A 21,585-nucleotide genomic window follows, 5' to 3' on the forward strand; every position below is an offset into this window, starting at 1 on the left:
TGAGGTACAGAGGATCCACTGTCCATCACGGGCAAGGAGTGTCTATGAAGCTGTGAGACAAGTATGTCCCAAGTGTCCAAGGAGCAGGTAGGAAGCCCAGGTGTGAAACCCCAGATGTAGCTAGCTGGTTGGCTGTGATGGGCCTGGACCTGAGGGGCAGGAGGAGGGCTCCCTGCAGGCTTCTAACTGCTTTCATAGAAATCAGGTATTTCTGTCTGTTGGTGGCTGATGTGTGCTCTCAGTGGTGGCTAAACTAGCAGCAGGGTTACATGTGTGAGACTACAAATTAGAGCTTTGCCATTGTTTTGAAATACCTTAATGAAAAGATCACTTGAATTTGAAATTAATTCACATTACAAGAAATCTCAACATTACACTTACCATTTCGTTCAGAGCTGTTACTTTTTTTTAAAGATTGTATTTATTTGAGAGAGAGAACACAAGTGAGGGGAGGGGCAGAGGCAGAGAGAGAAACAGACTCCCTGCTGAGTGTGGAGCCTGATGTGGGGCTCGATCCCAGGACCCTGATATCATGACCTGAGCTGAAGTCAGATGCTTAACTGACTGAGCCACCCAGGTGCCTGTAGAACTGTTAGACTTCTTAAGTATAATTTCAGCAGCACAAATTTTTGAATGGTTGTGAAAAAAAGTTTTAAAATTACCACTTATTTGTGGGGTGTTTTTTATTGGTGGCAATATTAAAAATTTGGAGAGGTTATCAGTTAAAACATTCGACAAGATTTTATTTGGAAAGTTCTATACAGATTTAGTATTTCCCCAATCCTCTGCATTTTGTCTCGTCAATTATATAATAAACAAAACAATGATTTCCCCCCCTGCACAGTTTTTTTCCAGTTTATACCAGTATGCTGTACAATATTTTCCATATACGTCAGGGCATGAAAAAGGCTGGGAAGCATTAATATAGACAATGTAGTTTGATGGTTAGATATTATTCACCCCTGCTTGTGTGTGACTCCATTAGCACCACTTTATGTTACTGGCTTCATAAAGATCCCGTCTGATGCATGCCATAAGCCCTTGGCAAATTAGTTTCCAAATCTGTGTTTAGCCATAAGCACACTGTCCTTCCTAAGACCCACCCCACCTACTCCCTATCTTATTTCTAGGGTGGTGGGGGAAATGGGAAAACAATTTTAGCTATGTAAATCTCATATAGTTTAGTAACCTATGTTTTAAAAATATTTAATACATTTGTTCAAAGATGATCTTGTGTATGCATCTGAGTTGTTAGACCAACGGTTAAAACTTCTAGGGGAAGAATCAGTGTTTTAGATAACCAAGTCCAATGCTTCATTTTACAGATAAGGAAACTGAAGTTCAAGGGAGAGTCTGCTAATGTTGCATTAGAGTCAGAGTTTAGAGTAAAATAGATGCTGAGCCTCCCAGTTTAGTGCTTTACTATTTATCAACCTGTACTTGTATGCTATTCATATATGTTCATAAACTTTCTTTTTTCATACATTTTGGGTACTGTTTTTGTATTTTAAATAATAAACATGTTGATTCACGTAAAAGAGTTAGATATGCCTAGGCAACAAGGAAGCAGTAGGTATAATGACAGTTGCTTGTGAACACCAAATTATTCCAAGGTGAGGAGGCAGTGTCTGGAAGAAGAGTCAGTGTATGGAATGATTAAAGAAAGACAGATGAAGGAAAAGAGCTCTTTACTATCTTATAACTGATAGCTGTTTGTCTCAACAACCAAGAGCAGAAATTACAAAGCCAAACTACAGCAATAAAGGGTTTATGAACTGCTTAAAACTGGCATACTGAAGTATTTTGCATCCAGTATAGGAATTGTAAAAAGTTCTTTTAGTCTGTAAGTTATGTTTTATCGTATCAATAATGTTCTAAATGCATATTACACTTGGGTTTTGTGCTGACTAGTTTATTGTTTGGTTTTAAGTTTGTATTTTGCCAAAGTTAGTCAAAAAAATTAAAACCCTTCAAACTAGTTAACCTAAGACTTTTTTTTTTTTTTTTTTAAGATGTATTTGAGAGAGAGATAGAGAGCAAGTGAATGAACAGGGGGAGGAGAGACAGAGGGAGAGGGAGAGAGAATCTCAAGCAGACTCCCCGCTGAGCATGGCACCCGACTCGGGGCTCAATCTCATGACCTTGAGATCATGACCTGAGCCGAAATCAAGTCAGATGCTTAATTGACTGTACCACCCAGGTGCCCCTAACCTAGGACTTTTTATGAAACATTCCCAAATTTAAGCTTTGCTGTACCAGACTAGAATAGTAGCTAACATGATTATACATGATATAAGGATTATTACAGTTTAACACTAAAAGTTTTCATGCTTTGTATACAATAAAATATATTACAATGGTCACTTTTTAATGCTTTATTCATTGATTAAAAGAATATACATTTAACATAAACCATACAACATCAGTCATCAGGTCAAACATTCAGCTGGTTTCCTTACAGTTTCTGTCAGGATTTATTTTATCTGATCACATTTATAAGATAAAATCTCACCACATCTGGCATTTACACACACTGTGCCAGTGGATTCACACTACTGATGTACATATAAAATCCTCATGGTATGTGCTCACTGGAGACAAAACAGTGCACACCTGTCAAAAGGTCATTTTAATATAAGATGGTAAAACCATTTGTAAAATACATATAAACTTTTTCCATAAATAGAATCATATCTGGACATCTGTTGCATAAATTGTGTTTCCAAAGCTTACAATAGAGCAGCCAGGTCTCAGCACTGCTGGGCACCCACGTTGGCTACTTACTTTATTATTGCAGACTGTCCTTTAACATTAAATGCACAACATTCGTACCACTTAAAACTGGGGTCAGGTGGAAGTCTCACAGAGACCACGTCTGTACCGCGGTTGCCCTGAAACAGTTAAGTCGGCTTTTAAAGCCTCTCAGATATAACAAGGTTTTAAAACATACTTCATGGAATGTTCTTCATGTATCATAGCAGCTCATACCTGTGATAGAACAAGCTTTCAGTTTTTCCTTTCTTTCCTTTACATTCACTATTCACAGTGAAACAGGTGCATGGTTTTTTTTTCTTTTTTTTTGTTTTGTTTTTTCAGAGTTCTGAGGTTGCTGACTGAGCCACAGCACAGCTGTGTACCACAGGTCGAAATTCGACCTTAAATATTACAATCTAGCAGTATCTGGCTGGCCAGAGTGGGCCGGCCCCTGCCAGCATGTGGGCACTTCTTCAGTTAAGTCTATTCTTTGGCAGCTGACACGCGCGCTGACAGAGAAAAATCCAGTGACTAGTTGCTAGGGATTTCACGACTAATGTTTGTTTGCAAGCATGTGTGTTTACAACTCTGCTTTTTGATTTTCTTTTAAGGAGGTTTTACCCTGGAATACAGTTTCTTCCTCCACTATTTGAAATCTGGGCTAAAAAGCTAACTTGAATGTATAATGTAATTGATGAATAAAATTGACATAGTTTAAAAAAAGAAATCTAACAATCTGGGTATTCATGTTTATGTAAATGCATTTTTTTAAAAAAGGATTAAGCAGTGTTCTAACCTAGTACTATACAAAATTCAGAATGGTAATTGGTGATATCAACTATTATATATGTAATGAAAGTTAAAGTCTTGGCTTTTCTGTTAAAGATAACTCATTTGGGATCATACTGTCCTCCCTTCTTCCATTTCAAATAAAATTAATGAAATGCTACCAGAAGCATGAATGCAGTGCATTGCATACAAATCCAACAGGCTATGGATATATATCTATATATGTATAAAAATATTTTGGCTCCTGAGCTCTGAACTCTGACACACAAAGAATAAAAACATCAAAAGGCAGAGTAACTCAGTGAAAAATAAAGTTAGCCAGCAACCTCAGACAACCTTCGGTTGTATATCCTTAAAGGTTTGATAACAAGTCCATTAACCGTGAAAGCCCTACACATTGTCACTTTGAACTTCTAAACCAATACCCGACTACGTTCTTTGATCAAGAAGTAGAATATACATATATAATTCTATAAAGCTAATACTGATTAAACACAGCACAAAGGGATTAATTCACACTACTGAAAAAAAAAACATAATAGGACCCTACTTGCATATGTAACCACAGGAATTGTACATTAAAAAAAAAGCTAAATGTCTTCGCTGAAGCTTTGCATCTCTCTGTAAAAATGACGGTTTGGTTCAGTGAAGACACTGAGTGATTCGATGTCCATGACCGCGTGCCAAGGTTGACCCAGGCCCAGGGATACCTGCTCAATAAGGTTATGCACTGGATCCACATCCTGGTCGGCCAGTTCACCTTGGTCAAAATCAATGCTTTCTTCAGTGACTTCAAGTACTTTTAAATCAGAGCCTCGAAGACGAGCAATGGCTATGAGGTTGTGCGCCCACACTGTGTAACCTTCAAAGTACACAAAAGACAAGCACTGTCATTTCCTTGATTTTGTCTATTTGATAAGTTAGTCTTTTCCGCAAACTTGTATCTCACTGACCCCTTTGGTCCCTTTCCTTTAAAAATATACAGAGATTGGAAAAGGAAGTATGATTGTTTAACTAAAAAAAAAAAAAGACTAAGTTTGATATTATTTCCAACAACATCACTGTGGCTGGTGAATTGGTAGGTGCTGTAATCCTATTCTGTCAGTACATGTAGTAAGATTGAAGACATTTAAGGTAAAACTTTGTAGCTCTGGATAGTGCTGTATCATAAAAAACAAATTTTTATTTTATATATATGTATCCATTAACAATACATAAGAAACATTTTTAGTGAGTAAAAAATCCTCTCCTGTGATGCTTCACAGACCACAGTTAAGAAGTGACACTTTAAACTGTTAATTGCCAGAAGAAAATAAGTAAAGCATGAAACAGTCAAGGATTACCTCTGGGAAGGAATAAAGGGGAATGGGTATAGGGGCTTCAGCTGTATCTAACATTCTAACATCTTATTTTGTATTTCTTAAAAAAAAAAAAAGATTGGCTGGAATTAACCTTTCATATATAGTGTTGAGTAATCTTCTAACAAGCTGAAATGCATTTCTTTGCTGTTACCTCTGACAACTAGCCAAATTATAAATCAAAACTTGAAAAGCAAGACATATGCTTTCCTGCACTAATGCAGGCTAAAAAATTAATTTAAAAAATAAAGAAACACAACTAATAGAGTTTAAGACATTCATATAGTCTATTTCGTATTCTGTAAATGTCTTACATGTTCCAGAAAAGGGAGAAAATGTTCTAACTTGTCAGAATAGCAACTCTCTCTAAATGAGAATAGTTAAATTAAGATGAAAGGCACCAGTAAGAAAAAAGCATATACCCAATCAATGGAATCATCATTTAAAAAAATTTACAAATTAATATGTTAATATCTAGAATCTAAAAGATGAGACAGCAAGAAAAATCATACTTTCTCTTCCTTCTGTATTATGTTTTTAAGAGATCTTGTGATTAGAGGAAGAAATATATCTTTTTCAAGTAGATATATATGTTTTCTTAGATAGATAAATTAATTTCAAATGCCATTCTCAGGAAATACCATCAATCCCACGGTTGAAGAAAAAGTAACATGGAAGCCGGAACAGAACACTTAGAGTAGAAATATGACTTTCTACTTGTAAGTGGTATATCTTTTAAATTATTAAGAAGTATAAAAACCTGCATTTCAACTTGTTAGAAGATTACTCAACACTATAGATGTCAGTGCTTTCTTTTTGCTGGTTTAAAATGTTTTAGATGTAATATAAATAACAAATGAAACTAAACAAAAATCACCTACCATGAATTGCCAGGAGAGAGAGCTTCGTGCACCTCCAAGCTAATAAAACCAACGGATCTTCATTTCGGTTGTCACTAAGATCTGGAAAGCCAGACGTGTCAATCACATCATTCATTAATATAAAATGAGTGAGGAACTTATCATACTGCCTGGATATAAGATCAACAATTGCTCCTGAAACACAAGTGATGTAGCTGTCAAAATGAATCCTCTCTAGTGGTATACTGGGCTTTAGTATCTTTAACATATCTTCACTCTTGATATCAAAGGCCATTATGTAGACCCGAAGGCTGGTGCTCTTTCGTGACAAGGCTTTCCAGTGCTCGTCATTTGGCATGTTGTCCAGAGACTTGTGCATCACGGAAACATTGTGGACCAGGAGAGACAGTCGCTGCAAAGGCACATGGTTGCTATCGGTTAAGACTCTTGCCATCTCAGCTGTAAAGTCACAGAAATCCAGGGCAAGTGAGCGCAGATTCACGAATCGCTCCAGTTCAACTGTGGTGATAAGGGTGCTGTTACCAGGAATATTGTTGTCCAGCAAGCTCAGGTGCTCCATGGTGTTGGCAATAGAGTTTGAGAGAGATGACAGTGATGTTGGGGTTACTATTTCCAGCATAAACCCACAGGACAGCCATTTCAGTTGCCTACTATTACTCAGTATTTCTTCAAACAGCTGCTGAATTCTGTAAGGGAAACACATGCCACAACGATCCTGTTAACGTTTAGCGCTAATCTTTTAACACTCACTTTTGAAATTGGGCAATGAAATGGCATGCAATGTTGAGATCCATTTTCTCCCAGTTAATTTCTATCCAACCCACAAGTAACATTATCATAAATATCACTAAAATTCACATTAAAATACAATGAATAAACTATTAAACACATGGATATATTAAACATATAAAAATATGTTCTTCACCCAAGAAAAGCAGCATTTTGTACCAGCATGGTAGAAAAGATTGATGATATACAATTTATGTTACAGTGAAGGCAAGTAGAGAAGTAACAGTTTTAAATAGCAATAATTACCCAGCAAGTTCTTTGTCTTAAAGATTTATGATGTGGAATAGCATATTTCATAGTTAGAACATTTTCAATTTACAGGACATATATGTTCTTTTTAGAAAAAAATCTCACTTCTGATTATAGTTACAATTTCTCAGAAAAAACTAAAATTATTATTAATATAAGCCCCCTTCCACTAACTATATCACTTACTGTTTAATTTTTTTGCCATCAGGATCCACCTTGCTGAGGTATGTATTTGACAAACTTCCTTGCTGTTGTAGAACACTTATGTCTCCAAAAAGGCTAAACTTCTGGAGGTTCCTGCAAGAAAAGTAATTTAAAATAACTAAATAACATATAAACATGTAAATATTAAAAATAGAAATGTAAAAGGGATATCTACAAAAGTTTCTACCTTATAACTCACTTAAGATCCAATTAAGTACTTTCAGATTGCTTTTTACATACGATGAAAAGCAACATAATACAGGAGAAATAGCAAAAGCTTTACAGAATGAGGACTGAGTATAAAGCTTAGTTCAGAAACTCAGTATTTTAATGACCATGGAAAAATGTTCATTGTTTTCCTGATTTTATTTAGTTGCCTGTGTTCTCTTACGTGTAACTGAGCTTCTTTGAGATGATTACTTTGAATTATTTGTCAGGCAATTCACAGATCTCTATCTCCCCGGGGCTGGTTACTGGAGCTTTATTAGTCTCCTTCAGTGGTTCCACGTTTGCCTGATTTTTAATGATCTATGTAGCCTTGAATTGGCGTCTGCATTTAGAGGAACAAACACCTCCTCCAATTTTTATAGACAGGTTTCTGCAGCTAAAGATCTCCAATTGGGTCTCCAGACTGATGAGATTGCCTCTAGGACCACAGTCAAGTTGGGCTGAGGCCAGGTCACACGGCTGCTGCTGGGCCTGCACTGGAATCTATGGTTTGTGGACCCCATAACCAGACACTTGGGCAGGCGTGGATCCTGTGTGGTCTCCTGGTGGATAGGATTGCCTCTGAGTTCTTGGTCAGTAGGGCTGATGCTGGGACAGGTCTGCTATTAGGTCCACAGACAGCTGGCCCGTTACTAGGTGTGTGGGCAGGAGTGCTTTCCACCAGATCCCCGGGAAGGCCCCTGTTCTGCCACTGGGTGGGTCCCAGGGAGGACAGGAGTGCCCAGGATTGCAGCTGGGAGGGGCCTGAACTGAGCGTCAAGGTCCATAGCTGCGACCAGATTCTGTAGGCCTGTCTCTGGGGGCACTGACAGGTATGCCATCTGCTGGGTCTCTAGATGTGTGAGACTGCCCTAGTCCATGGCTGAATGAGGACGGAATGCATTCACAGGGCTGCTTCAGGCTCCATTTAGACCGATGTTGGTGGGTCTTCCCTGGGGCACAAATAGGTATCTCCCAACAGGTTCCTGGGTAAGTAGGAATGCTTCTGGATCACAGCTGTACACAAACTCGAATTTTGTACTGCCTTGATTAAAAATCCCTAAGGGATCACATCCCTACTGGCTACTAGAAAAAGGCAAATGACTAGCTTGATAAAATGAGATCCTTCAAAATGTGGTTCAAAAAAAGCTATACTGGGCTATTTACTATTTATTTTTTAAGATTTTATTTTTATTTCTTTGACAGAAAGAGAGGGAGAGAGAGAGGGAACACAAGCAGGGGGAGTGGGAGAGGAGGAAGCAGGCTCCCCACTGAGAAGAGAGCCCGATGAGGGGACTGATCCCGGGACCCTGGGATCATGACCTGAGCCAAAGGCAGACACTTAACCGACTGTGCCACCCAGGTGCTCCTACTTACTATTTTTTAAATGTAATATTATTCCCTCTCCTTGTCTGCCTGGTAAACCTCTATTCAGCCTTCTATACCTGAACGCCACCTACTCTATTAAAGCCTTTTCTGAGTCAATTTTCTCAGCCTCTATAGATTTAGTGATTCCATGGGACTTTGTAAAATGCTTTTATTAAACTAATATGCTTTACTGTGATGTTACCTAACTTTCTCATGAGAAAGGTAAACTCCCATTTCTTATAAGTACCTAGCAATTTTGGCACAAGATAGGCGTTCAATGAGTATCTGTTAAACAAATGAATACTTTGGGAAGGTAAGTTCAAGAGTTACCTAAATAGAAACTGTAATCAAGACCATAATATATATGAAAACAACAGGAAATAGATACATAAGGGGAGGTGGGCCTGGGATAGATTTTGGAAAGATAATCACATCATATGGAGCATTATTTTAAGGGTAATGTTTTCAATCAATTTAAAAAATAAAGTTTTCTTCTGCATGGATCTTCTTTGTAAAGGGAAATTAAAGATGAGTTTATGAGTATTGACAGCTATTCCAAATAATCATATCCTCCATTACTTTGACTGCTTTTCCTATCAGGAGTTCTTTTGTGAAACAGAGAACTAAATCTGCCTTAAAGGGAAAAAAAGACTAAGTAAAAGGTTAGCACCTCAAAGAGCTTAGAAACACTTCTTCATATATTTCCACAGAATAGTAAGGTGGTAAACACCAGGTGAGTAGAAAACATTTCACTAAATTTACTACCAAGATGCCCCCATAAAAGTATTTAATTATTTATTAAAAGATATTGATAAAAAATCTTTTCACAAATAAAAAGACTTTTTAAGGGGCCCATGATTGATGGGAACCAACGTGAATTATTAATATCATAGTAGTAACATTCTTCCCATCATATTCTAAATCTGCATCATTCAGTATAGGAAATATAGCTACGAAATACTTGAAATGTGGGTAGTCAGAACTGAGATGTGCTCTAAATATAAAAATACATTTAGAAGACTTAGTATAAAAAATATAAAATCTCATTGAATTTTTTATATTGATCACTAATGATAAGGTAATATTTGGATATACTGGCTTACATATATTTAAAATAATTTCATCATTTCTTTTTACTTTTTAATGTGGCTACTAGGAAAATTTAAATTACATGTGTGGTTTATATTATATTTTTATTGAACAGTGCTGCTCTAAAGAATATAATGTGCATATTCTAGATTTTTGGTTAGCTTCATTTAAAAACATACTGTCATCAGTAGAAATATAATTAAGGATATATAGCTAATACTACTGCTTTTATGGTTAAAATATTTAGTAGAAGGTCCACACCATTTTTCAGCTTTCTTTCTAACTCTAAGACCAATAGCTAGTTTTTAACTATAAAAAAGTAGGAGTTGAAAATGTTATCCATAATTTTAAAAAAATGTTATTCATAATTAAAAAAAACCCCTATAACCCCAAACACATCTTGATTACACTGCTAATGTATGTTGCAGATATTATAAAGTACACATAATCTAGATAATATTACCCAAAAGCCAACTTCAAAATTTCACTACAAAATTGTATATGAAATATTTTGTCCATTCATTTTAAGTCCCATATCATACTTACCCCTCCCCAGTCCAATAGCTCTCCCTAGCTGGAATCTATGTACCAAGTAATGCTCATTGCTAAGCTCACAGTGTTAAGTAATGATGCTCCAAAATGTTAAATATTACATTTGCTTGGCACAAATATTTAAGTATCTATAATTCTTTTTCATATACTATCCACACTGGTCTGAATGAAATACTTAGTGTCACTTATTGAGACAACCAACATAAACCACATTATAATCAGCGAGAATAATGTTATCCAAATTTTTAAAGGGTTGCTCAGGAGAAATAGAAGTAGTGTTGATAGAGCACTGAGTGAGCAATCAAGTGTCCAAAATGCAAAAAATCCACTGACTGCAGTTTTCTTATTTGTGAAATAAAAGTTTTTAAGTTACTTAAAAAGACAAAAACCTATCACATTAGCAACACCTAATTTCTTTCTAAACATGATGATACTTTAGTCATATCATTTGAAATCTTGCACACGAAAGTAGGTAAAAGGAGAAGCAAAATTAAATACATTTATGTTAGGACCAACGCTTAATTTATTTTGGGCCTAGAGTGCTGAGTGTTTGTCAATTTTGTTGGCAAGTTTTCAGATTCTAAGAAAAGGACTTTTCTATCAGAAATGTCACTTTCAATACACCCAAGTCACAGCTATCAACCACCACCACCACAAAAATGTTAAGTTATATGGAGTTTCCTAGTTTTTGGTGGAAATAAAACTGTTTTACTTTGGAAATTCTTAAAGAACTTTGTCATATATATAGTGTTTTACTATCCTCAAAAAATCCTAGCCATACCTTTTCTCTACAAAAATGCTGGATTGTCTACTGTCTTCTTAGTTAACCTCTCAAAGAAAATAAGGCCTCTTAAATTTGGCATTTTAAGATGGTTTTTATGTTTTTGTTGTTTTGGTATTGTTCACATTAGCTCACAAGATAATCTTAGGATTTTTAAAAGACAATTTACTTTTATATTTTCAGGCTGTATTTTTTTGTAAAACCTTCATTAATACCTAGGTAAAAATCTAAGCAAATGGGCAAATTTAATTTACTTTGTTGGGTTCTTTCACAGATAACTTGGTATATAAGATTAACTTAATAATGGAAGTCTTACGTATTTTCTATTTTTATTTGAGGAAACCATTTTATTTATTGAAGTTAATAAATGTACAGTGTTATAGAGTTCCAGGTATACAATATAACAATTCAACATTTCTATATATTACTTAGTACGCTCATCACAACAAGTGCGCTCTTAGCCCCCTTTGTCTATTTCACCCATCCCTCTACTCCCTTGCCCTCTGGCAACCACCAGTTTGTTTTGTATTTAAGAGTCTGGGGTTTTTTGTTTGTCTTTTTTACTTTGTTCATTTGTTTTGTTTCTTAAATTACACATATTGGTGAAATCATGGTATGTGTCTTTCTGTCTTATTTCACTTTGCATTATACCCTCTAGTTCCCTCCATGTTGCAAATGGCAGATCTCAATTCTTTTTTATGGCTGAGTGTGTGTGTATGTGTGTGTGTATCACTTCTTTATCCATTCCTCTATTAATGGGGCACTTGAGTTGCTTACATGTCTTGGTTATTGCAAATAATGCTGCAATAAACACAGGGCTGCATGTATCTTTTTAATTTGTGTTTTCATTTTCTTTGGATAAATACCGAGTAATGGAATTACTGGATCATATGGTAATTCTACTTTTAATTTTTAAAGGAACTTCCATGCTTCTTTTTCTCCACATGCTCACCAACACTTGTTATTTCTTGTTCTTTTGAGTCTAGCTTTTCTGACAGGGGCAAGGTGATTATCTCATTGTGGTTTTGACTTGCATTTCCCTGACAATTAGTATCTGTTAGCCACTTGTATGTCTTCTTTGGAGAAATGTCTATTCAGGTCCTCTGCCCATTTTTCAATTAGATTATTTGGGTTTTTTTTGGTGTTGTGTTGAATAAATTCTTTTTATATTTTGAATATTAACCCCTTATCAAATGTATCATTTGAAAATATCTTCTTCCATTCAGTAGGCTGCCTTTTTGTTTTGTTGGTTTCTTTCACTGTGCAAAAGCTTTTTGGTGTTGTCCAAAAAATAGTTTATTTTTTGTTTCCCTTGCCTGAGAAGACGTATCTTGAAAATTGTTTCTGTGCCTGAAAAGAAATTACTGCCTATATTTTTTTCTAGGAGTTTTATGGTTTCAGGTCTTACACTTATAAATCCATTTTGAGTATATTTTTGTGTATGGTCTAAGAAAGTGATCCAGTTTCATTCTTTTGCATGCAGCTGTCCAGCTTTCCCAGCACCATTTGCTGAAGAGACTATCTTTTCCCCATTGTATATTCTTGTCCTGCTTTGTTGAAGATTAATTGACCATAAAATCATGGGTTTATTTCTGGGCTCTCTGTCCTGTTCCATTGATCTACATGTCTATTTTTGTGCCAACAGCATACTGTTTGGATTACTACGGCTTTGTAGTATATCTTGAATTCTGGGATTGTGATACTTCCAGCTTTGTTATTCTTTCTCAAGATTGCTTTGGCTATTCGGGTTCTTTTGTGATTCCATACAAACTTTAGTAGTATTTGTTCTAATTCTGTGAAAAATACTGTTGGTGTTTTGATAGGGGTTGCATTAAACCTGTAGATTGTTTTCAGTAGCATGGACATTTTAACAATATTGGCTTTTTTTTTTTTTAATGAAGAGTCTGCTTAGCTTCTGACTAGCAGCCCTTTGCTTATGAAAATATTGATAAATGTAAAGAAGTACAACTGAAGTTGAGGGTCATTTGTTTCAGACTCCAGTTGGGAATGGGTGGGAAGCATGTAAAACTTACAATTTTTTTGTTGTTGTTGTTTATTAAGAGTACAGTCATAATTAAATCCTGGCATTTTTAAATCTGATTTTTTTTTCTTCAAATAAAACCAACTAATTCTTCATGTTATGGTCTAATACACAAAGTGTCTGCAATATAAACAATTTTAGGGCTAATCATCCTTTCGGTTATGGAGTTTACTTCTCTGAAAACAAATTGTCAGAAGATGCTTTATTGATATAGTCATCTTTTAGAGCAGAATTTTTAACATATATATATATATATACCTATCTTTTAAAATTTATTCTTAGAACAATTTAGATTCATAGCAAAACTGATCAGAAAGTACAGATTTCCCATATACTCCTTATCCCCACACATGAATAACCTCCCCCATTATCTACATCACTCAACATAATGGTACACTTTTTAACAAGGACGAACCTACTCTGACACATCATAATCACCCAAAGTCCACAGTTTAACTTAGGGCTCGGTCTTAGTGTCATATATTCTATAGCTTTGGACAAATATCTATTCAGGTACTCTGCCCACTTTTTAATTGGATTTTTTTTTTTTTGGTGTTGAATTGTATTAAGTTCTTTATATATTTCGGATATTAAACCCTTGTCAGATAGATCATGTAGAAACACCTTCTCTCATTCAGTAGGTTGTCTTTTTGTTTTCTTGATGGCTTCCTTTGCTGTGCAAAGCTTTTTATTTTGATGTAGTCCCAATAGTTTATTTTTGCCTTTATTCCCTTGCCTTAGGAGATATAACTAGAAAAATGTTGCTATGGCTGATGTTAGAGAAATTACTGCTTGTGTTCTCTTCTAGGATTTTTATGCTTTCAGGTCTCACATTTAGGTCTTTAATTCATTTTGAGTTTATTTTTGTGTATGATGTGACAAAGTAGTCCAGTTTCATTCTTTTGCATGTAGATGACCAGTTCTCCCCCCCAACATCGTTTGTTGAAAAGACTATCCTTTTGTCACTGGATATTCTTTCCTGCTTTGTTGAAGGTTAATTGAGCATATAATGGTGGGTTTATTTATGGGTTTTCTATTCTGTTCCATTGATCTATGTGTCTATTTTTGTGCCAGTACCATACTGTTTTGATTATATAATTACTTTGTATTATAACTTGAATTCTGGAATTGTGATACCTCCAACTTTGTTATTCTTTCTCAGGATTGCTTTGGCTATTCAGGGTCTTTTGTGGTTTGATACAAATTTTAGTATTATTCTAGTTCTGTGAAAAATACTGTTGGTGTTTTGATAGGGATTGCATTAACCTGTAGATTGCTTTGGGTAATACAAACATATTGACAATATTAATTCATCTAATCAATGAGCCTGGAGTACCTTTCCATTTCTTTGAGTCGTTTTCAATTTCTTTCATCAGTGTTTTATAGTTTTTAGAGTATAGCTCTTTCACCTCTTTGGTTAATTTTATTCCTATGCATTTTATTCTTTTTGATGCAACTGTAAATGGCGCTGTTTTTTAAAATTTCTTTATCCAATTTCATTGTTAGTGTATAGAAATGCTACCAATTTCTGGGTATTAATTTTATATCCTGCCACTTTACTCAATCCATTTAGTACTTCTAGTAGTTTTTTGGTGGAATCTTTAGGATTTTCTTTGTATAGCATCATGTTGTCTGCAAGTAGTGACAGTTTTAACTTGTTCTTTACCAATATGAATGCCTCATTTCTTTTTCTTGTCTGATTGTTATGGCTAGGATTTTTAGTACTATGTTGGAGAAAAGTGGTGAGAGTGGACACTCTTATCTTGTTCCTGACCTTAGAGGGAAAGCTCCCAGTTTTTCACCACTGAGGCTGATGTTAGCTGTAGGCTTTTCAAATATGGCCTTTATTATGTTGAGGTATGTTCCCTCTAACACTGTATTGTTGAAAGTTTTTTTTTTTTTAATCATGAATGGATATTGAATCTTGTCAAGTGCTTTTTCTGCATCTATTGAAATGATGATATGACTTTTATCCTTCATTTTGTGATGTGGTATATGATGGTGATTGATTTGCAAATACTGAACCATCCTTGCATCCCGGGAATAAATCTCACCTGATTGTGGTGAATGATCTTTTGAATGTACTGTTGTATGCAGTTTGCTAATATTTTGCAGAGGATATCTGCACCTAGGTTCATCAAGGATACTAGCCAGTAGTTTCCTTTTTCTGTGGTGTCTGTCCAGGACTGGTATTAGACTAATGCTGGCTTTATAGAATATATTTGGAAATTTTCCTTCCTCTTCTATCTTTTTTCTTCTTAAATACTCTGAGAATAGGTATTAACTCTTTTTTAAATGTCCTGGTAGAGTTCGCCTGTGAATCCTTGTGGTACTGGACTTTTATTCTTTGATTGTTTTTGAATACTGGTTAAATTTCATTACTTGTAATCAGGCTTATCAGATTTTTAAATTTCTTTCTGGTTCAGTTTTGGAAGATTATGTGCTTCTAGGAATTTGTTCATTTCTTTTAGGCTGTCCAATTTGTTGGCAATAACTGTTTATAGTATTCACTTATAATCTTTTGTGTTTCTGTGGTATGATTATTACTTTTCCTCTCTCATTTCTTTAATTTTTTCTCTCATTTCTGATTTTATTTATTTGGGTCCTTTCTCTTTGTTTCTTAATGAGTTTGGTTACAGGTCTGTCAATCTTGTTTATCTTTTCCAAGAACCAACTCTTGGTTTCCTTGAGTCTTTCTTTTCTTTCTTTCCTTCCTTCCCTTTTTCTTTTTTTCTTTTCTCTTTTCTTTCTTTCTTTCTCTTTCTTTCTTTCTTTCTTTCTTTCTTTCTTTCTTTCTTTCTTTCTCTCTCTCTCTCTCTCTCTCTCTTTCTCTCTCTCTCTCTCTCTTTCTTTCTTTCTTTCTTTCTTTCTTTCTTTCTCCTTCCTTCCTTCCTTCCTTCCTTCCTTCCTTCCTTCCTTCCTTCCTTCCTTCCTTCCTTCCTCCCTCCCTCCCTCCCTCTCTCTCTCTGTCATTTACATCTGCCCTGACCTTTATTTCCTTTCTTCTACTCACCTTGGGTTTTATTCTTCTCTTTCTAGTTCCTTTAGGCATAAGATCGATCATTTGAATTTTTTCTTGTTTCTTATTTCTTAGGACTGTATTGCTATATACTTCCCTCTTAGAACTGCTTTTGATGTGTCCCAGAGATTTTGGACTATTGTGTTTTCATTTTCATTTGTCATCATGTATTTTTTGATTTCTTCTTTGATTGTTTCATTGACCCATTGGTTGTTCAGTGTCATGTTGTTTAGTCTCCACATGTTTGTGGGTTTTCCTGTTTTTTTTTCCTTGTGCTTCATTGCTAGGTTTATACTCATGTGTTGGAAAAGATGTTTGGTATGATTTCAATTTTCTTAAATTTACTGAGACTTGTTTTATGGCCCAATATGTGATCTATTCTGGACAATGTTCTATTTACACTTGAAAAGGATGTATATTCTGTTGTTTTTGGATGGAATGTTCTGTGTATATCTGTTATGTCCAGCTGGTCCAATATATCATTCAAAGACATTGCTTCCTTACAGGGTTGCCTGGGTGGCGCAGTTGGTTAAATGTTCAATTCTTGGTTTCAGCTCAGGTCATGATCTCAGGGTTATGAGATCAAACTCCACATAAGGCTCTGTGCTCAACAGAGTCTGCTTGAGATTCTCTCTTCCTTTCCCTCTGCCCCACCTCCCCCTGCCCTGCTCATCTGCAGTCTCTAAATACATAAAATCTTTAAATCAAAACAAAAACAGACATTTTCTTATTAATTTTGTCTGAATGATCCATCCATTGATGTATTAATGTCCTCTGCTGTTATTGTATTACTGTTATTTTCTCTCTTTATGTCCATTAATATTTGCTTTATGTAGTTAGGTGCTCCAATATCAGGTCCACAGATATTTACAATTGTTATTTCTTCTTGATGGATTGATTCTTTTATCATCACTATGTAATACCCTTGTTTGTCTCTTGTTACAATCTTCGTTTTAAAGTCTGTTTTGTCTGACGTAAGTATTGCTACTCCAGTTTTTTTTTTTTTTTAAAGATTTTATTGATTTACTTGAGAGAGAGTGAGAGCCAGGGTGAGAGAGAGGGAGAAGCAGACTCCCCACTGAGCAGGGAGCCTGATGCAGGGCTTGAACCCAGGACCCAGAGATCATGACTTGAGCTGAAGGCAGATGCTTAACCGACTGAGCCACCCAGGTGACCCAACTACTCCAGCTTTTATAAACTTTCATTTACATGGTGAATATTTTCCATCCATCACTTTTAATCTGTAGGCATCATTAGGTCTGAGGTGAGTCTCTTGTAGGTAGCATATAGATGGGTCTTATTATTTTTTTTTATCCATCCACCACTCTATGTCTTTTGATTGGAGCATTTAGGCCATTTACATTTAAAGTAATCATTGATAGTTATATACTTATTGCCATTTAAAAATTTTGTTTATTGGTTGTTTTTGTAGTTCTTCTTTGTTCCTTTCTTCTTCTCTTGCTCTCCTTCTTTGTGATTGATTAGTATCTATAGTGTTTTATTTGGCTTTATTTCTCTTTACTTTTGGTGTATCTGTTATAGGTTTTGGGTTTGTGGTTACCATGAGGTTCATGTATGTCATCCAAAGTAAATAGCAGTCCATATTAACTTGATAGTCATTTAAGTTCAAACACATTCTTAAAAAAATTTTTTTTCCTTTTTCCTCTTTTTTTCTCTTTTCACTCCCTTCTCCACTTTTTTTTTTTTAAGATTTTATTTATTTATTTGACAGAGAGAGACAGCCAGCGAGAGAGGGAACACAAGCAGGGGGAGTGGGAGAGGAAGAAGCAGGCTTCCAGCAGAGAAGCCTGATGCGGGGCTCGATCCCAGGACTCCGGGATCACGCCCTGAGCCGAAGGCAGATGCTTAACAACTGAGCCACCCAGGCACCCCCCTTCTCCACTTTTTTGTATATGTTGTCATATTTTACATATTTTTATTCATTTTTTTTATGTTTAATTATGGCCATTCCTTTTCCACTTAAAGAAGTCATTTTAACATTTCTTGCAAGGCTGGTTTAGTGGTGATAAATTCCTTTATCTTTTCTGGGAAACTTTTTTATCTCTTCTTCAAATCCGAAAGCTAACCTTGCCAGGTAGAGTATTCTTGGTTATAGGTTTTTCCTTTTAGTACTTGCCACTCTCTTCTGGCTTGCAAAGTTTCTGCTGAAAATTCAGCTGATAGTCTTATAGGTTTTCCTTTCAAGGTAACTTAGTGTTTCTAGCTGGTTTTAAGATTCTCTCTTTACCTTTTTTTTTTTTTTTTAAGATCTAATTTATTTGTTTGATGGAGAGAGAGACAGCTAGTGAGAGAGGGAACACAAGCAGGGGGAGTGGGAGAGGAAGAAGCAGGCTCCCAGTGGGGCAGGGAGCCCGATGTGGGCCTCGATCTCAGGACTCTGGGATCACGCTCTGAGCCGAAGGCAGACGCTTAACGACTGAGCCGCCCAGACACCCCTCTCTCTTTATCTTTAACCTTAGATATTTTGATTATTTTGCGCGGTGGTGTGGACCTCCTTGGGTTCATCTTGTTTGGAACTCTGCTTCTTGGACTTGGATGTCTATTTCTCTCCCTAGGTTAGGGGTTTTCAGATATTATTTCTTCAAGTAAGTTTCTACACCTTTCTCTTTTTCTTCTTCTGGGACCCCTATAATGTGAACATTTGTTCACTTGATTTTAAGAGATCTCTTAATCTATCCTACTTAAAAAATTTTTTTAATTTTAAAAATTATTTTTCCCCCTCTTTTTGATGTTCAGCTTGTGTGCTTTCTATTATCTTGTCTTCCAGATTGCTGATATGTTCTTCTGCAACCTCTAAACTACTGTTGCTTCCCTCCAGGAAAAAAAACCCAAACACTGACAACGCAATGACAGCTTTCAAATATATTCTGTTGAAATCAGATTATCGATCATATAGCGAAGCCAAGAAAACTGCATATAGTCTCAGGTGGCTCACTACTGTTTCAGATGGTAAAAATGGGACTGAAAAGAACATCTGGCAACAACACTAGAATAGAATATACTAAACCAGGGCAATAAACAGATGCCTCATTTTGAGGCCATGAGATAATACCAGTAACAAGGTAATTGTGCCACATAATCCTTTTACTTAAATACAAAATCTGTGACCTACTTTTATTTATTTAGTTTATTTATTCATTTATTTGTTATTGAATCAGCAAATAACCTAAAGAAACAAACAGGGTTCTTTCCTGCACAATGTCCATAACATGCACTTTCTCAAAAGGCATGTAATAAAGACATATTGGGAAAAAATTACAGTTGGTTACAAAGTTTTCTTTCATCTCAATTCTTCAAATTAGTTTAGCTCTGTTCCTAAGGTAATATTAATAGGATACAACCTACTTACTATTACCAGTCCCCCTTACAACACATATTAGCTCTTTTTTTTTTTTTTAAGATTTATTTATTTATTTGAGAGAGTGGGAAAGACAGTGTGCATGAGTGCGTGCACGAGTAGGGGGAGAGGTAGGGAAGAGGGAGAAGCAGACTCCCTGTGGAGCAGGAAGCCCGATGATGATCACAGGACCCTGGAATTAAAACCCGAACTGAAGGCAGATGCTTAACTGACTGAGCCACCCAGGCACCCTTGCAACACATCTTAGATGTGTTGTGAAAGCACAAAACCATAAACAATGTTTGCTAATCAATCCCCTGAGCCATGCAATAGGCTACACTAACTGCCAAAAGAGAACGAATTTCTTTAACCTAATTGCATTCTTCTTTAATCCTATTTCAAAAAGCCATCAGTTTTAGATCTAGAGCTGTCAGATTATTAAGTACTTACAACTGAGAAACTCAGCCTATAGACCGCTCTCCTACTCTTTGTTCATTCAATTATTAAAATATGTATAATGTGTCAATGATGTGAAAAGTTATGGCAGTTAAGCTTCCAGTGTCCATGAGTTTAGTCTCTTGGCATAGAAATAGAGGTTTTAGGAGGACTCATTTAAAAAACATTGGATGAGAATAAGGAATTATTAATTACTTTGTTAATGTGTATTAATGGCATTGTGTTTATATTTTAAAAAGTCCACAATTTTCAGAGCTTTATACTGAACTGTGTAGTGTAAAATGACATTGATATCTTGGATTTGCTTTAAAATGCTTCAGTAAAGATAAAAGAGGGCAAATGTGGCAAAATCCTTAAATTACTGAATCTGGGTGATAGGTTGGTTCATTGTGTCTAGTTTTTGTGTATGTTAAAAAGTTTCATTAAAAAAATTAGAAAACCAGGCAGTCATTTCTCTGTATAACTGGCAAGTTCACTTAACTATTCTGTGGTTCAGTTTCAGCATCGGTAAAATAGCAATAATAATGACACCTACCCTTACTGTTGTTTAATACTGTTGCTTCTCTGGGAAAACTAGTTTAACATTTTAGGGGTTGTTAAGAACACATCTACTCAGCTCTCTGCAGCGCTGGCAATACACGTGGACCTTACCCAGCCTCATGATTGTTGTGGTGACTCTAACTGGAGTTTGGTATCAGGAAGGTGATGGCTTGAGAAGGTGGGTCTAAGCTATGGAAGATCAAAGTCTCTTGCCTCAGGCGACTAACTTTCTTCTTAGCCTTGAACCAAAACTGTCCTTTTGAGGTTTCTAAGAGTGAGATTCTGATTCTTTTTTCAAGTAACTAGCAACATCTGAATAAAAGGTAGCTCAGTTCTGCCCTTGTTTCCTCCCCTTTTCCTTGTCCACTGAAGAGATGTAATAGAAGAGTACACATGATGAATGTCTGGGTAGGAAAACAGAGTTATCTGGGCTTATGGTTACAAATGACAAGACCAGTGATTTGGGGCAAAGAATCCTTGTGCAGAGTACTACCTGCTTCTCCCTTTCCACTTAGTCCCACCATCTTGAGCCCGTAACTCATATGAGGGCCAGACTTAAGCAAATTCAAAGAAGTAATGGGTTTATATGAAGCAGGAAACGAGGGAGGAGAAAAGAGGGAACGGAATATTCCAAGCGACTGCAGGAAGACCAGGAAGCTTCTGGAGCAAATCAACACTGACCCAAATTTATATAAGGCTTATATGAACAGGGCACTGTTTGAAGTACTTCATGGTACAAGGGGCTAAATAGCAAAGGTAAGCCATGTTTTCAGAAAACAAACTGTTTAAACCCTAGGTATTTTCTTTTTTTAAAAAAGTATAAATCATTAACACAAAAGGAAAGCACAACGAATAAAAATAGCCAATGGAAAAATATTTTTAGACATATTTAGTGAGTAATTACAAGGGCAATGTAATATTAGTTAAACAATTACATCTAATTTTTTATACTAACATTCTATTTCTAGAAGGCCTCCAGATAAAAATTCAGAATCAGACTACTCATCGCTTTCACTGCCCCCACACTTGTCCACAGCACCATCATCCCATGGCTGGATTACTGCAAAGATCTCCTGACCCAGCCTGTTGCTTCCTCCCTTGTCCTGCTACAAACTATTCCCAACACAGCATCTGGAATATTCCTTTTTTA

The 21,585-nt window shown here is 35.9% G+C and overlaps 1 protein-coding gene across 1 annotated transcript in view; it reads right to left on the minus strand.

Moving 5' to 3' along the window:
* Window positions 1-715: 715 nt before the first annotated feature.
* Window positions 716-21,585, minus strand: part of FBXO33 (F-box protein 33) — a 31,721-nt gene continuing 10,851 nt past the window's right edge. The window contains exons 2-4 of the mRNA XM_045799509.2: window positions 7,007-7,117; window positions 5,783-6,468; window positions 716-4,405 (exon numbers count right to left, since the gene is read on the minus strand). Coding sequence (XP_045655465.1) covers window positions 4,134-4,405; window positions 5,783-6,468; window positions 7,007-7,117 — 1,069 coding nt within the window. The 3' untranslated portion in view covers window positions 716-4,133. The remainder of the gene's footprint in view (window positions 4,406-5,782; window positions 6,469-7,006; window positions 7,118-21,585) is intronic.

Source organism: Ursus americanus, chromosome 35 (assembly GCF_024610735.1).
Source record: "Ursus americanus isolate L20-20 chromosome 35, mUrsAme1.1.p, whole genome shotgun sequence".
Taxonomy (NCBI): domain Eukaryota; kingdom Metazoa; phylum Chordata; class Mammalia; order Carnivora; family Ursidae; genus Ursus; species Ursus americanus.